This window comes from Gallinula chloropus (genome assembly GCF_964237585.1).
Source record: "Gallinula chloropus genome assembly, chromosome: 20".
Lineage (NCBI taxonomy): Eukaryota > Metazoa > Chordata > Aves > Gruiformes > Rallidae > Gallinula > Gallinula chloropus.
In genome coordinates, this window is record NC_140105.1 from 2,422,540 (window position 1) to 2,440,960 (window position 18,421).

The following is an 18,421-nucleotide window of genomic DNA, read 5'->3' on the forward strand; positions in this document are numbered from 1 at the left end:
CCATGAGCAGGAGGGGTTTGTTTTGGTTTCAAATAATATCCTTAATGCGATGGGAGGAGACTGCTGCTGTTATTACATACTGTACCCAACACTCTTTACCAGCTTTAATTTAGTCCTTATTAAAAATAGAAACCGCTTTTGGCTGCGTTGGATAATGAATATGAATTAGTTGCCAAATCAGTTTAATGTTTACACAGATGAGGAGTGTAAGGTACGAGGAGGGGGGGCAGTGGGAGAAGCTGTTGCATGCATCTCTTAGAAAAGCCAAACACTTTGCCTGCACAAGCAGCTTACCCCGAATTTCCACCCTCCTCTGAAAATGGCATTGGCAACGAGTATTTCTTTTCATTCAGCCAAGTTCAAAGCAGCTGCATCTTCGTACCTTCCATCGCAGTAATTAGCTGGAATGCTGCGCAGGAGAATTATGCATCCTGAACTATAACATAACATCCAGCTGACTTACAAGCTGAGGGATGGAGACGGTGTGAAATGGCAAAGCCTGGATAAACTTTTAATGAGGAACATATTATTAGTAAGTTTTCTTCGTCCAATTTTAAATCCGACCTAAGAGTGACTCCCTCCCTTATTGCCAGTTTTATTTTTCAATTCCTCTAGTCAGCAAAAACCACCTCCAGATTCATTGGCTCGTCCTGCCCAAAGGACAGATTACAGACAATGCTGTTCTCTGCTTTGACATGCAGAAGAGAGAGAGAAAAAAATCCTACAGGGTAGTGACAGTCCTAGGGGAGCGTTATCTGTCACACACAGGTTAGTGATTCCTAGTAGGAAGTTGAGAAAAAGGGCAAATTACTTTCTTCCCCCCCTAAAGAAATGGTTTTCAATCCAACATGAACAGATGTTAAAAAGGCTACACATCATTTTTTTTCCCTCAATCTGAATGAAATAGAAATTGCCAGAAAGATTTTAAGTGCTAGATCAAATGCAGCCTGATTCCATTCAAAAAATAAAAAGTTGAGACAAGCATCTATTCTGAAGAATAAAATACAACAGAGGAGAAAACCTGGCAATAGCAGTGCTTAATATTTCAGGCTGCCTGCTACACCCAGCTCTATGCATACCCTGCCTGAGCCAGAGCACAGATCTGAAAACTGTTTTCTATTTGAAGGCACTTACAGAGCTAACTTACAACGAGCCTCAGAGATGTTAGGAAGCTGAAATCCTCAACAGCATAACGTGGAAAGCCAGAAAAAGAGATGGCAGCACTGAATAAAGCAGCTTGCTTTATTTTAAAGCTAGCCCACAGTTAAGCACACGAGTGGGAAAGCCTGTTATCCCATTTTAATTTCCTGCACTACGACATTCAAATGTCGCTCCTCTCTCCTCGGATGCTGAAAAGCTTTGAGACGCGGCGAGAAAACAAGCAGAAATAAACACACAGTTCTCCTTACGAGCAGGAATTCCACTAAATGCCACCTCTCTCCCAAACAAAAGCAGTAGAAAACAGCAAGTAATTGCATTTTTCTGCTCGGTGCAACATATCTTTAGCAAGCAGCTCACTGCGAAGACGCCATTTTATCAAACCTGAAATGCAGCCAAAAAGCTTAGGACGCTGTGCTGCTGCTCTCTCTCTCTGAAATGTTATGTAATAAATTGATTTAACAGAAGCAGATGCTATTTTCTCAGGGTTAGGGTTACTTTCTCTCTTTTTTTGGCTCTAAAAAAGGGCTGATGGGTAATAAAATACCTGAAGAAAGGAGCCGCCCAACCATCCTAGGAGACGCTACATTGTGTGCAGAGCTGTTTCTACTCCTGCATCTACGTTCTCCAGGGCTCTCGGCTTCAATATGTCGGCTGTGTACAGTGTGAGCCTCATCCTGTAGAGCTGCCAAGAAAATCTCTCTGTGCAAGCGTGCGCCCAGACAACCTGCAAGCTCGGTCGGGCCTCGGCTGCACTGGCTATGGAAATGCCCTTTCCACGCACAGCCCTCCTCCCCCTTCCCCTCGCTCCGCTCCTTAACTCTAGGTGAAGGTATCAACAGAGTAGGATTTTTAAGCTTTGATTATCTAATTGCAGCTGACACTAAACCGATCTTCCTTCCTCTTTAAATTCTTTCAACTGTCACAAAACATTTTCACTTCAGGACCCAGCTACAATTAGCACCCTAGCTGCTTTTCTGCCGGCTTTTGAAAGTCAGCCAAGGGAAGACTCTGGCGGCTGCCGACCGCCTGCATGGGCAGCAGCTCCTGCCTCCTGCCCGGCATCCTCCTGCCTGCCCCGGTGGCAGCTCCTGCCTGATATCCTCCTGCTTGCCCCAACACAGCTCCTGTCGGCATCCTCCTGCCTGATGTCCTCCTGCCTGCCCCAACACGGCTCCCTCCTGCCCACACGGGCAGTACCCCCTGCCCAGCATCCTCCTGCCCGCCCCGAGGCAGCTCCTCCACGGCTTGGCGGGCGAGCAGCAGACCAAGTCCCAGATGTATATTGGCGTGCAGCCAAGCCCTTAATGACTTCCCTGCCTCTATCTAAAAAAGATCTAAGTGGCAAACATGAGAGCGTATTAATCAGAGGCGCCCTTGTTTATAAACGCAGAGCAGCACTGCCCTACCCAGCGCGGATCCGGGCGCTTTCTGCCTCCTGGGGAAGCGGGGACCAACCATCTTGTCACAACCACAGGCTGGAGAACATGAGCTGCCTTTAAAGCACAGGCACACACCGAGGGTGAACAGGAGCTTAACGTGTTCAGCACCTGAATGTCACCACAAATTCTGGGCACACACGCAGGGAACTATACAAATCTGGACGGGTAATTTACACGCAAACACCCCGTATGTCTAATCGAGTCCTTCACAGTTATTTCCCTTCCTCGCTCTTCCTCCTCCTCCCATATGCCCCAAATACATATTAATTCTGCTGTAAATGGAGCATGTTGGAAATCTGCTGTTCGAGTTCTCGCTGGGTGTTTGTTTGAGCCGTTGCACCCTTCTGCACGGCGTGGCACCCAAGTCCTGTCCCTTTAAAGGTCTGCCTGCGCTCTCACAACTGCTGCCACTTCAGGACCAGAGCACAATCGCTGCTGCTATTCTTGGCTCCAGAACTGTTCCACTAAAGCACTTCTGAAAATAGTTGGTTTCCTTCTGAAGACATTTATTCTCTGTTTCTCTGCAATAGCCTCTGAATACTGGATGGGTTTAACCTCATTTTAAAAACAACAGATGAATGAAAATCAAATCTGTTTGGTTTTTCTTTCCATTCAGAAAACTACTTCGAATGCAACCAGAAAAGAAGCTTGAGTCAATTCTGCAATAACTCTAGAGTGAAAATACTGTTCCTGTTCATCACATTCCTTTAATACCAGCTATACAGGACCAAAATTTCCATGAGTTAAGATGATGTATCCAAACTGGAAGAGAACATCAGATACATTCCCATGTTCCTTGGATTTTTCGGATTAGTAAGGTAAATTTCTTGTAACCAATTTCCATTTACAGAGGGAGAGGCTTGTAATGGGCACCGAGTCACAGGGCTGTGCTTACCAGATGGGGAAGCAGGGAGGAAACGCTGCGCCCCAGGGAGAAGTCAGAACCCACACAGGTTTGGGGACAACACACAGCACACCACTCCTGCTCCAGCCACGTGGGCAGAGACCCTCTGCCCCCTTTCACGTGCCCCATCCTGCAGCAACCTTGACAGGGCACGTGTCTGGGAAATCTGAAACCTAACATAACCTTCATCTTCCTCGCTGCAGGTTAAGCCCATTATTTCCTACCTGATCCATCACATCTGACCCCCACACACAGATCATGCTGCCTGCTCCCTTACAGCAGGCCTTCAGGCATCTCTGCATCTCTAGTTCCAGTGTTCCCTGGACTCACAGCTCCGGTTCCTTCCCTCTTTGCAAGGCTTGTTTCCAACATCTGTTACATTCCTCCCTGCTCCTTCCAGCTGGTTCACTTCCCCTGGAAGGTGCAGGACCCCAAACATTCAGAGGCCTTATCAGAAGTGCTCACAGGAAGCAACACAGTTTATATCCTGCAGTATGGTTGTTGTCTTTGCATGGGTGTGACACCATTCATCTGGTTTGTCCTGTGACCAACTCCACATCCATTTTTGCAGCGTGATACTCTCGTAACCATACTTGTGAGCAGAGTATCTCTGGTCAAAATAAAGGACCTGTCCCCCTTCTTTATTTCTTGTGCTATCACACAACTTTGTCACCACTACTCCATATTGTAACTCTGCCTTCCAGTCACCTTGCAGTCCTCCCCAGCTTGGTACCTTTCAAACATTTCATGAAGGCTGTTTGTTGTTCACAGCCAAAAGACTGATGCAATTGTCAAGGAGAAGAAATTTGCAGCCTCACTCAAGACCTTCTCGTTTCACCAGCAGGGTCTGAGAGCTGCTCCCTGTCCTTCTGTGATGCTTCTTGCAGTAGCTTCATCTTGTACTTCCCACTCACTCGCACCACCACTCATCCATGACAAGAAGGTCTGTCAAAGACTGCACAAAGCTGACTTCCAGGACGTGGTTCCCCTCCCATGTTGCAGGGCCTGTCACACTGCTGGCAGGGAACTCTCTCCTTTGGCTCTCCACAAACCCACGTTGCCTCTGGGCTTCTCTCTTGAAGTTCTCAAAGCACAGAAGTAGCCAGTGTGGTTATTTTTCTAGTATGGCAGTCTAGCAGGTAGCTCTGACCTGCAATTCCTCAGTTTCTCCTTTCTCACCTTGTATCACCAGTTGTTTTATTTTCTCTGTTTTCTAGTTCCCACACCCTGAAAGAACAGTGGTGGGCCAGACTGCTCCAACCCATCCTCAACATAGCCTACTAGGACTTTCATCACTTCCAGACAGTTTGAAATGGTTTATTTCCTGCAGTACCCTAACACACTGTAGCTTTAGTTCTAAGGCAATCACCAGTTCACAGATGAATCAGAGTACTCCTGAGGCCATCTCTCTCAATGGTTCTCCTTGTTGAACACCAGACCAGTTCCACTGACCTTCCTTTTACTGCTAATATGAAAGAGTTATCTTCTTGATCTTTTTTTCCCCTCTAACAGCTACAAACTTCTTCAGGTTTTATTTGCTTTTTGCAGCATCACACCTGCTTCCTGAGCTGCACAAACTCAACTCTCCAGTAATTTTCTCCCTTTCCACTCTTCCCAAGGACCAAACTCTTTATTTTCTAGTCACTTTGACCTTAGGTGTTTCCTTTCTACCTTCTACTCACATGCTGCAGAACATAGACATATTGCCTGCAGTTATCACCAGGTATGACTAGCTATGGGCAACTGGTCAAAGATGCCTTCAGCTTGAAGGTCATGGCTACTTTGCTGGATCTGATGAAACAACTGTATGCCAAAGCTTATCTGTGTTTCCCAACTGTACTGCCTGGGTTTAGAAGAGATGTTATCTCTGCCTAAAAGTTTTCTCCAAATTTGACTTTACAACAGTATAAAATGGGTCTAGCAGAAGGAACTCTGAAGTAACCCACAGCTACAAGAGTGGATGTTTGGAAACCAGTATTGTCAGACATGATCTTAACATGAAACAGGTTTGTTGGTTTGTTGGGTTTTTTTAAATCTTCCTGCCCAAAAATATTATCCAAACCAAAGTTAATAGAAAGAGGTTTGTAAGAAAAGTTAAACCTGCCCCACAACTGCCCACAACCCCAACCTCAACACGCACACCCCGTGCCACGAGCTGCAGCCTCACAAATCTTCAAGCTTCCAGCTTCACATAGAAGGAGAGAAAAATTCACCACAGAATCTGGCAGCAGCCCACAGTAGGAATGTAAATCTCTGTAACTGCTGTCAAATTCTCACTTCCCAGAGAACAACAGAACAAATTAAAAGCGTAACCCTACATCCACAACGCTTGTGTGCTCTGACTACTGCACTAATTACTTGCTTTCATTTCTTTTTCCATTTCAGAAACATATGAGAGATCTATCCCACAAAATACTCTTCTTCAGCAGCACTGAAGTTTCACCAGGACTCTTACAGGACACTGTGCATCTCTTTTGAGTGGATGGATGCTGGTTTCCCAGTGCTGAGTTGCAGAAAAGTGAAAGGCATCTTCAAGAAAAGCGGATTCCTTCTTTTGATCTTTGTTCTTATAATCATCAAACACACAATGGCTGCCTGGAGACTCCTGTGAAAACTTCATAATTTGTAAAGAAACAAAGAAGGGAGTATTTACTTGTTATTTTTAATCTCCCATGGTAGTTTCCAAAAATTACCTAAATTCTTTAAAGATCACATGGCAAAAGGATTGCTCCATTAGTGCCTCACACCTTAATGAGAAGGTAACTGTTCACCACATTTATTGGAGTGAGCTGACAAAGATGGAAGGAAGATATGAAAAGCTCCCTCTTTAAGTCAAAATAACAAACTAGACCAGATAGTAGAATAGTGCTCATGAATTACAGGCACAGCTTCCCTTCAGTGTCATCCTGAGAAGGATTACACAGGGGGCACGTTGAGAACAAGCTTTGTAGCTCCAGTTAAATAAACTATTCTATAGAAAAGGCTCTGAAGTACTACAGAAAATAGTTTCCTAATGTTTAACAACAAATAGAAGACTATTTTCGAGGGATAAGATTTTTTAAATAGTCATTGCCATTTGCAAGGGTTTAATTACTTCTCTTAACAGTTTCTCTAATTAATGTGTTACAGGTTGCCTCAAAAGAGAAACAAAACCTCACTATTCTCTGATATTCAGGGATATTTCCAGATGACAGACCTGACAAAGAATATATTAGTGGTCATTAATTGTCACTTTCCTTACATTGGCAGAACATCCTTCTTAATTCATGGCACTGCAGGTGGAGTTCTGATAAGTGTTTTGGATAGGCCAAGGCAGTACTGATAACAGAGACTGCTGATAAGAGAATGAAGAGATAAACCAGTGTGATTGTTACAGCAAGAGGCTGGCACTGTCTCTCCAACAACCTTTCCTTGTATCCAGGTAGGTATAAATAGGGCCTGGAAGGAACATGGCTGCATAACTTCAAGTTAAGTATGGAGGAATAGGACCCTATAAAAAGATAAGCTGTGGAGATGAATTTACATTAAGCATCTTCTGGATACAGGCTGCTAGCTTATGACAACCCTGGCTCTTCCATTAACACCAGGTTCTCCATCCAAAGCAAGTCACTGCTGGTCAGCATGAGTGTGAGGAAGCCATGAGCAGAGGCAGGCTGGGGCAGCAGGTCTGTGAAGGCACCCAGGTTACTGCAGAGGGAGAAAGCCCTGAGCACTGGGGTATTGTTAACGACCTCCAGACTTTGAAGACCTCTAATAACGTTCATAAAGTGATCATTCACATACAATGCAGGTGCTGTTTGGACACCTAAAATGACTGTTTCTGTGTGGAACAGGTACCTACACTGATTTTTCTGGACAGCTTTGATAATTTTGTTCCTTCACTTCCCCAGAGAACATTTACTTGCAAAGACTCTTCAGTAAATGAAATCCCCAGGGAACCAGAGTCAGGCATTCAAAGGCATACAGTTCCTACTGATGGCAAGAGGAGGCAGGCAAAGAGTTTCCTTTCCTTCAAGACCAGGTTGGATGGGGCCCTGGGCAACCTTGTGTAGCTCCAGGCCTGGAGGTTGGTGTCCCTGCCTGTGGCAGGGGGTTGGAGCTCTGTGATCCTTGGGGTCCCTTCCAACCCAAACCATTCTATGATGATGATGACAAAGTACTGCTCAGTCAGAATCCTCATGGTTAAAATTGTTTTCATATTCACAGAAATGTGCCACAAAATTGAATGCAAATTCAGTCCTATTATTAAGTGCTGGAAGTTTTCAGGATCTACAATCCCAAAATGTCTTTAAGGTGAACAGTTACTCCATCCTAACAGCTGAGATGAAAAGGTTTTGGCCTTCCCTGGATACACTTCGTTGATTTTTTGCTCTTTATGCTCATTGAGGTGAAGACAAAGCCAGCATGAGCCACCAAATAAGACTGGCCACAGAGGTCCCTGAGGAGTGTGATACACTATACTCCCCTCTCGGGCTCAGGCACGCAGCTGTCGTGCTTATAAACTGAGCTGGCTTAGAGTGGGGTTTTTCTCCTCCTGGAACTCTTTGCAGTTAGTAAAATGCACTGATGCTCCATCTGCTGGAAGGAGAAAATAACGAGCTCCAGCCTTCACCAAGTTCTTTCTGTAAGGAGGACACAACCATTTAAGTCTCAAAACAGCCTCAGAAGACAAGAAAGTAGCCAAGCACTGAGCTTGCCTAAGGTTCTCCTCCCTGTTCCAAGAACCCTGTAGATTTCAGGTGCCTCCAAAGCTTTTGTTTTGACTTTACATAATAAACAACCTGATGGTTTTGACTCTGAGCACTAATTGCTCTGCTAAGAATGGGGTTACCACGCTTTTGTGCAATATGGAATAGGATTTGAAGCAGAAAAACTGCCTCACTCCTGTTGGTACCAGCTTTTCCTCTACTCTGAATTCTTCCAACAATGACAGAAAGTAGCAAGATAAGCAAGAAAGGTGTAAAAAAATAATTAGTTCAACAGCTTAAAATATCTGCTGATAGTCACCAGGCTGAGAAACTACAGAAGCAAGTGCTTGGTTTATACAGCATGTTTCTTAGAGATCAGAGATGTTTCAGCTGTGCCCAGAATGATGCACTAATACTGACCCTCAGCCTGCCTGAGCCACTTGAGTTGCTTGGTCTGTCTCTACCATATCAATAATTAATAGATATCTGAAGATAAAATAATAAGACAATACACACACCCCACAGAACAGCAATATGATGATTAACAAACATCTTCAAATCAAACCCCCATAAATGTCAGTCACCACCCCTGCTGAACTGTGGTTTGCAAAGATGATGTGAATGCTGCTCTACCTGGTGGGAACTCATCACTTTCCACCTCACTAGAGCCATATGCTCCAGAATACAGAAGCAGAACCTCTGCCCCTCCCTAACCCCCCAACATTTCCAGTAAATAAATGACTGTTTTATTTTGCCTTTTCAGATTTGTGTTTCTGGGGAGCAGTTAAGTGATATTTGCATATCCATCTCAATAGCCATAAAAGCTGTAATTTGCTAGAGATGGATTTTCTTATCTAACTAAAACTTCTAAGGACAACACCAAATCATTTTCTCTGCTGGAGTTCAGTATCACAGCAGCAAGTACAGCAAGAATAGTGAAAGATTCACTGATGTCCAAAGGGAAAAGCTGCAGACAGTTCAGATCCAGATTTTGTGATGTCTGGCAGCATTAATGAGTGATAATGAGCAACACTTGAGATCATACAGAAATTACTAATATTCAAGATATCAAAACCCCCTTGTGACTTGGTCCAGATAATTTTTTCTGAGCCATAGATAACTGTACCTTAGAACACTCCTCACTCTGCCTAACATGACACACATACACAGCAGTGATGAAGAAGGTGATTTATACCAATTACTGACTTCTAGCACTGAAGGGCAAATGAGAAGAGAGTCACTTCTTATTTTCTCAGCTGCAGCTTCAGGAGAAAAAAGGTCACCAGGAAACTTACTCCTCAATACACTATTTTCAGTAGCCAAGAGCAGGTTGGGGTGTCTGCCTGTGAAGGATGGTATGAAGTGGTACAAAGACCTTAGATGCCAAACTACTTTCCCCAGAACATAATCTTCCTGATGTGAAAAGAACAACTGGAAGTTAGAGGCATGAAAGTGTCACGACATGACATAAGCAATGCTCCTGTTCTTGATTTATATATAGTCATACACAAAGCTCTCTGAAGAGCATCAAAATTGCCAACGTGATAGGCAAAATCTTGGGAAAAGCCAAATTAACAATGGTTCTGGAAGAATGACCACTAAAGAATTGTTTGAATGTCCTGAAGAACAAATATCTATTATAACTACACCAAAGAAACAGAGAACAACTGGGAAAAGCCCCCACAGGCCCCAGCATCTAAATAAAGAAGCAAGCTTTTTAGAACTTGATCCTAGAAATTACATGATCATAGGAAAAAAAAGAGCAACAGCAGACACTTGGCTTTAAATCCTCTTGTTTTAAAACAATTCTTATTATTCCTTTTGCTTTAAATCCTCTCATTTTAAAGCAATTCTTAAAGTTCTTTGCAACGCCCATGCTAACGGCAGAAGGCACAACTACAGAGTCGCTACCCCACCGGTTTCCATTCTTACCTGTTTGGGTCTTACTGGGATGATGCTGCCCACCTGCTCCTGGCTGGGGGGGAGGACTCGCCCCTGCTTGTCCAGTACCCTGCGCTGGGCTGGTGCCGGTCAGAGTCCCCGTAGGCAGTGGCTGACCCCGCTTTAGGAGCTGCTTCTGTTCTTGCTGGCGGAAGCGTGGAGGCACCTCTCGAGGCAGGTAACGGGACGCGGCTGGCTGCTGCCCATTAGCAGACGCACGCTTGCCATTGCTGCTGTTGGGAATAGTGCTGGTGGAAGTACTGGTACCGGTACCGGCAGGTTGGGGCTGGCTTAAACTGGTCTTAATAGGTTCTGGCACTACATCGAAACACAAACACAAATTGCTTTAGTATCAGAAAAGCTGTGGGTTGGGTTTTTTTTTTCCCCCACTGTGACTGAACTAAGGGATAAAGGTTTTCAGTTTCCCCAAACAACAGTTGACAACACAGGAGCTGTAAAATACACCAAATCTACTCCAAATAGAGAAGTGTTATGAGCAGAACTCGGGGCAAGCTTCCTGAGCAAGGAGCCTCCTAAAACATTTCATACAACACTCTTGAAAACTCCAGCTAAAAACATGGGTTTGTGAGGCTGTGAAGTTTGTGAACAAGAATAGAGCTGCTGCACACTCACCCCTGTGAGAGACCACCCAGCATGTTCACTGTGTGACTCCCCCTCCCCAGCCCACTCCCACATCCCCCTGGGCTGTGTCACCAACCAGCAGCACTGGACAGAAAAGTGCTTGGCTGTGAATACCTGGTACTGGCTGCATGAGGAGGGGGGAGAGAGCTGGAAGACAGAGCGATCTACAGGCACACAACTAATTCCCATCAATGCCCCAATAGCTCCTGTAGACACAAACCTGTCTGTTGGGGTGTTTATACTACATATAGATTAGGAAAATACAACACTGAAGAAATACACTAATTTCCCATTACCCCTACAACAGAGCAAGGAAAAAAACTTCTCAGGTGGTTTCACTCCCAGCATTTCTGAGACATCCTGGATTGCTGTCAAAACAAAAGGTCAAATAACACACACCCTACAACAGGAAGTAAATGCCCAGTAAGATGGCCAGAAGTAATTGTTATGCTCAAATATGCAGGAAAAAATAATTAAAGAAGAAATAGTGACACAGAGTAACTTTTTTTTTGTTAATGAAAGGGGTATTAGCACACAGAAAGCAGCCTGCTGGCAAGTTTGAACTTCAAAAAATTAATCCAATTGAAAGGAGTCTGTATTAGAAGGGAGGAGAGTTAAACCCTGGTCATGATGACTTCTTTTCCTTGGAGAGACAGGATGAGTTACACCACTTTTGCCATAACAAGTCTGAAGCGATCCCAGGTCCGTATCAGCTGGGAGCAATGGTTGGAAGGGACAATCCCATGGCAAAGTGAGACACTCTGATTTGCCTTTTTGTTCTTTTAAACTAAGAAATTCTTTTTCCATGGGATTCAAAAAGTGTGCAGGGGAATTAAAGCACTAAGTGGCAGAGCTGAGACTTGTCTGGCCTCCAGATTTTCTTAAGAAATATTAATTAATTGGAAACATATTTGAGAGATCAACACAGGTTGCTTTTTTAAAAACACTGTATTAGTCTCAGTACCATATACTATCTGATACTTCCACGTAGGAGTGCACCTATATCATAAAATGACCCATCACTAATTGAAGTCATAGAATACACAACACTGTGCTTTAATGTAAATTAACAAAGCTGTTTCATCACAAAGGTGTGGCCACAGAAACCCAATTTCAGTGTTAGAAACGTTTCCATCTACATGCCTGAATCACCGATGAGAGGAAAGAACAAAGAAAATCAAAGTATCAGACACACTGTACTCCAGAGTAAAAATATTTCTCCCTATAAACATTACTGCTTTTTTCTAGTCAATATTTTGTACATCAAAATCTCTGTATGACTACTTAAATGGAAGCTCTTGCAAGAATACTGTGTATACTGATCATGGTAGGTGGAAAATATGACTGTTTAATTACATCACTGTCAGGAAACAGGGCAAAAACATCACAGGAATGGGCTTGATTCCCAAGTTCCAGCTTCCTACCTGGCCAGAATTTAGCCTTCAAGTACAGCACTAGTGTTTGGAGAACGTATGTTACAAAGCCAATCCAAGTGTATTCCTTGGAAAAAGTCAACACCTGTTTATTATTTAAATATATTTATTTATCTTCAGCACTCTTTAAGCAGCAATTTCCATGTGACAAGCACTGTGAGGAACACACCTCCTGTTCAAAGCACCTACATTAGCATCTCCAAGTTATTAATTGCCCTACCAGATTCGCTCTAAGGGCACCTTTATAACCCATGTGGCCCTTCTCCTTCCTCCCAGGGCTGCATTTTGAGGCGCTGCCCATCCATCCCTTGCAGAGCACAGAGTGTACAAAGGCATAAATATTTCAGCAAACTGCAGGCTAAAAAAGCCCGAGCAGACAGCGACCTTTCACACACGGCACAGCAGTGCCCTGGTCAGCAGGGGCTGCCTCAACACTGATGCTCTGTGCGCTATACGTTTAATCAGCCCCAAGGGCCAAGCTGCCAATCTACAGAGGGACCTTGGTGGTCCCCAAAGGAGCAGCCTGTCTACCCTTTCACCTGAAAGTAATCCACTGTCAGGGTAATGCTGTGTGGGCAGCTCTGAAACGCAGGAATTCGAATGGAGCTTTTAGGGCTAAATTTGCCTTCATGCTAAAAATATGATTTCAGACATACTTGGGGGGGGGGAGGATTTAATACAAAGTGATTTTCATAACTAGCACATGATTAAAGAGCTAAAGGAAAAAAACATTTCAGTAGAAAGCCTCTTGCAGAAATACAATTAAAGGCGTAAAATAAAAGCCTTGAGATTGCTGCTCTCAGGATGTTTGTGATGGGTATCTGCTGCTTCTACACCGAGAGCTGTACACACACTAAACAATGAGCTTGCTTGTAATAATTATCAGTACTTAATGGTATCTAAACTTCTTAATCCAATTTTACCCAAACAAATCCAATAATTACTCCGTAGGCTTTTTTGAGGCTTGCAATCTCAGGAATCCCAACTGCATAAAAAAGTGTTCCGAGCAATTGTAGGTGGATTTTATTAATATAATGAATAGGATCAGTCTACCAGATTTCAATTACAACAATAGCTTTTAAGTACATTTCTATGACATAAGGAAAGAACATGCATAAATGAAAGAAACTGGTTAAGCCACATAATGCTGATTTATGGCAGCTTTTTCCTTTCATTCACCTCATTAACATTTCTCTGCATTTCAGCATCCCCCCAACTCCAGCTCGATGAAACTCCCTGTTTCTAAAGCCTTCCAGGACCAGACATTCCAGAAGAGAAACAGTTAAACCCCGAAATGCATTCTTGGCTGCTAGTGTGACAGGATTTATTTACAGCTTCTATTAAACACAGCAGCTCCATTACAAAGTGCTGGATGTGAGAAGAATTTCTGATTATCCAGTGCCAATGCCTCACTGCGTTAAACATATCATGCCAGTGTATTATTTTTTTCCTTCAGCAATTCGTTCAGGTCATTGTTTGATGGGTTTATGAATTCATTACAGGAAACAGATGGATCCCATAATTCAGAGCTATTCTTCCAGCCAATCATATGGGCATTTTTTTTCCCCCCCTCCTCATCTTGCTCCCCCCTCCAAATCAACCTTAATGAAGCCACTTCCTCCATGTCCAATTCCCCGCACACACACACACTGCAGCGACTACTGGTGCTTACTAAAGCAACCTCTGAACACCACAGGCTTTCAAAATGAAGCTGAACAGGAGCAGGCTGATGCACAGACACCCCTAGGAAGTCAGACAGAAAGCTGTGAACTTACCCAAGTCGGGGGAAGAGAACCAAAAGCCAGGGGGTTGTAGTGGGCAGAACCGGCTGCCCCGATTAGTAAGAAATCCATTTTTATATGCTGGGGAAAAGTCTTGCTTTAGGGAAAAAATGCTGCCCCCCCCCCCCAATCTACTTTCAAAGGATGAATTTTCATTTAGCAAATTACCTCCTTTGTCTACTAAGCGCTGGTATTTCTTATCCACAGTGACATCTACTGGCAAAAGTGAAGGTATTTCAGTAAACTATCGCACAAAACCCTAAAGCTTCCTAATGTTTCTATACAAAATGAGTCATTTTCTGTCTTGGTCCTCCCTTCTCCTGAGCACACAAACTACTTCTAAAAAACCCCACGCCCTAGAATGTAAACAGCAGAAAAGTTAAGGTCTAGAGCCAAGAGAAATCCCTAAATTAGGAGTCAATGGTATGCCTCTTTAAGAACGTAATAAGAAGCTGCAGTTCAGTACCCAAGTCTGCAGCCAGGATTAAAAGTAGAAATACATGGTTTTTATCACATCCTTGGAACCATAACACTGTTTACTTAAAGAAACACCTTGATTGTGCACTAATTCCTCAACATACCATTTATTTAAGACTAAGCACAACTGAAGCTTGTTCCTGGTTTATTTTCCCTTCCATTAGACCTGACCACAATGCATCTTTCCTGCCACTTCTTCCAGACATTTCCTCTCACCTTCCTTCCCTCCACTTCTGAATAGTATCTGGCTCCGTCTTTCAACATCCCACTTCTAAAACCTCTCACCATGACATACCCTTCCCCAAGGACTCTGCAGACCCCTCTCACTTCTACCAGCTTCAACCCTCTGTACAGAACTTGGATTTCTTTTTATTATTTTTGCCAGGAAGCTCGAAGTCAGACTGGGAACTAACAGGAAGCTGTGAAGTTAATGGAAAACCTCAAAATCAATTGGTAGGGTTACTCAACCACCTTTGATAGCTCAGCTTGGTGTGATTTAATGGTAAAAGATAACCAAGGAACTTCCTCAAAAAAGATGTACTGTTGAAACCCACATCCCTGCTCCAGTCTCCTCTTTGCTTTAGGAGCAATGGGTGGTCATGTAGCCAGACTCAGCCTCCCACCTCCAGAAACCAGCTTTACTACTTGGTAACTGCTAGTCCTTATTTATTACCTGAACTGCAACTGATTAATATAAGTATTAGAACACAGTGGTATACATACTGTGTAATTAATTAGAACAGTCAGCTTAAAACTGCAGAAAAATAAGACATCAAAGCTCTGAATACACATCCACCCACCTCAAACTGCACCAGCTCATACCCAAACCACACCTGGAAAGTCTTTTTACAGACAGAGGTGAAAGAAGAGCTTTAAAATATTGATTTTGTTAAAGACAGGCCCTTTTGTGGGAAATACCTACAGGTGAGGGCTTTCAGAGTCAGGCTTACCAAGATGTTCTTGGCTGACAGAGTTCTCCAACCATAAGTGGTTCTGGTATCTGCCTATTCTAGGATAAAGCCAAAGCCCACTGTGCAGCTCCCAGTCTGATCTGCTCCCCTGAACATGTTTCACAGGCTTCCTCAAGATAGGAGCACAAGTTACTCTAACACTCTATTCAGAGGTATGATCAGTGCTTGAAGTCAGTGGGCAACTATGAACCTGCCCTGGCTTCAGCAGAGGTATTTTGCCATGGGGCCTGCCTGACTGCACAGCACAGCCTGGGGCTTGTTAGCAGCTGCTCTTGCTGTCCCTGCTCGCTGTCCTGCTGCCCTGCTCATCATCTTACTGTGCTGTGCCTGGGAACACGGTGATAACAGCCATGGCCTGGGCTGGCCGATGGCCAGGGCACTGCTGATGTCTCTGTGCTGCTGCACTGGACAGGCTGGAACTCCTGTGTGAACTCCAGTTGAAGGGATGGAGACCATGTGGGAGCAGGACACCTTGAAGTGTCTGTGAATGAGTCCACACCAGAGCAGGCACATCTCTAAGCATCTGTGGCTGTAGCTACGTCCACGCTGCAGCAGGAGCACCTTGAAGCAGCAAAGGCTGGGCACGGGGCTCATGCTGGAGCACCTCAATGTGTCTGGCTGTGGATGAGCCCAGAACGGGGCAGGTTTATTTCTGAAGACAGTGACAGTCACTGTGGGCAAGGTCAGTATCTCTGAGGGCACTGTGGCCTATGGAGAGGGCCATGCTGGAACAGACACACCTCTAAGCACTGTGGCTAAGCCTGTGCCACAGCAGATATAACCCTGGAGAGACTGTAGCTCAGAGACAGGCCTCCTTGGCTTGCATGGCTTTTCCTTTGCTTATTAAATTGCCTTAATGTCAAACCAGAGGTTTTACTGCTTTCACTCTTCCAGTTCTGTCACCCCCAATGGGTGGGGGGTGACCGAGCAGCTCCGTGGGGCTCAGCTGGGTTACACCACGACTGCACCACAAACTGGTCCATATCTAACCCTGAGGTTTGTTATCTATTTAGTCAAGAATTCATTTCTAGTTTTGATGCTGGGAAACCTCCTTTGAAAGCATGTCATCCAGAAAGATTGTACAGCCATCTGTGGGAAACCAGTATTTTATGAGGAAACCATAATAACTTACAGGGCCCACAGCAACAAGCCAGTCGCAAATTATCTTCCCAAGAGTGAGACTTCCAAATTACCTCTCAGAAATTAAGGGGTTTATTTTAATCTTCATTCCTGGAGGTACTCAAGCCATATCCATATTAAGCAAGCTGGACTGCGTATTCCATCTGGTTGTATTTTATAATTCTAAAGCAGACATTGGCATTAACCAGCCCTTAACATGGCTTGTTCAAACTAACCACAACAGATCAGCATTAAATGCAGGAAAGACTCCACAAGACCTCAACAGGCAGGTGGGAAAGGGAAGTAAGGGCACTAAGCCACTGCTGTGCACCCAGCCACACATCTCAAGGACCCTCTGTGGATCTCCTGTCAAATCTGGTCACAATGGGAGAGGAATTTCTAAAGCTAAATGGAGAGACCCAGACAGGAAGACAACCCAGTCTCATAAGCCTCATTTTTCTCAGGAAACTAGGGCAAAAATATATGCAGAATATTTATTTACTAGACCATTTTTCCATATTTTTGTATCACATGTGCCTAAAACTATGAGTCTGCACTAATTTTGTGGAAGTTAATGTTGATTAATTCTGTATCAATGAAGAGTAGAAATCTTTTGGGGAAAATTAGCAGGGAAAATTAAACAAACTATAGCTTCATAAATCATGGAATAATGGAGGAATTGAAATATTTTAATTAATACATTTTAAACAGATACTGCCTCAGTTGCTGATGGAAAAATAAGTCAGCATCCCCACAATCTAAGGGCTGCCTGCCCATTTTTCTGCAGGCACTAAGAGGCCATGCTGACAAGACCCTCCCAAATGACAAGCACTGAAGTTTATGACCTGGTTTCTGTTAGTTCTTGTGCCTTCTCAGGCATTTCCACAGGCTTTCCCCATACCACACCTGGATGATGGACTAGAGAATATCCTTATTAAATCTGCAAATGACACCAAGCTAGGGAGAGAACAGACAGGGGTCATCAGATAGCTGTGTGATGGGATGGGAACTCAGCAGTGACAAACTGGAGAAGCGCTGTGGGAAGGTGGCTGCAGTTGGGTAAGGAAAGGCACGTTATTAGGCAGGAAGAATTACACACTGAATAGCCACTGGCTCACCCCACAGCAGCTCTGCAGGAAGAGATGCCAATGGCTTAGCAGATCACAAACCAAAGAGAATTTAAGACATGAGGCTGCTGTAAGAAGACAGACGTTGTGTAACTGTAAAACTTCAGTCTGGCACCTTAAAGCATCACTAAAGCACTGCCTGTGCCCACGGGTGGCAATCTCTCTTCAAGGAAGAGCTGGACCACCTGGAAAGAGTATGAAGGGAAATCTGGGAACATGAACCAGCATGAACAGAAGGCAAAGAGGTGCTTCAGTCTAGAAGACACTGGGTACACACAGAACACCAGGCAACAACGACAAAACACACCCACAAAAGGAAGAAATCACTTGCTCCATCCCACAGTAAGACAGGACTTGCTGGGTTTAAATAGCAACCAGGGAGATGAAGAGTTAAATTTCTAACTATAAGGATGGTTATGGACTATTGGCAGACATGACACAGGTTTGGTGACCTCATCTCTTAGATGACCTCCCAAGAACCCTTCCAGCATTATTTTCTATAATCCTACATGTAAATGGAGCTCCAAATCCACTTTATTCAGTTCTCCTGCTGGTCTCAGAACAAGGAACTTCTCTTGGCTTGATAGTCTCTCCAGCATTCTATTGCCTTTTAAATAAGTTGATACTTGTCCAGATCTTCTCTTCTCCATTTTGTTAACTTGAAATTGTATCTATTCATTTTATCCCTCCACCACCAATGGGTTTGCATTCTTCTCATAAGCCCAGCACACCCCACCC

The 18,421-nt window shown here is 44.1% G+C and overlaps 1 protein-coding gene across 1 annotated transcript in view; it reads right to left on the bottom strand.

Annotated features, from left to right (window-relative positions):
* TNRC6C (trinucleotide repeat containing adaptor 6C) overlaps positions 1-18,421 on the bottom strand; it is a 97,246-nt gene that overhangs the window by 42,636 nt on the left and 36,189 nt on the right. Inside the window, exon 4 of the mRNA XM_084273534.1 lies at positions 10,125-10,451. Within this exon, the coding sequence (XP_084129660.1) occupies positions 10,125-10,451 (327 nt within the window). The remainder of the gene's footprint in view (positions 1-10,124; positions 10,452-18,421) is intronic.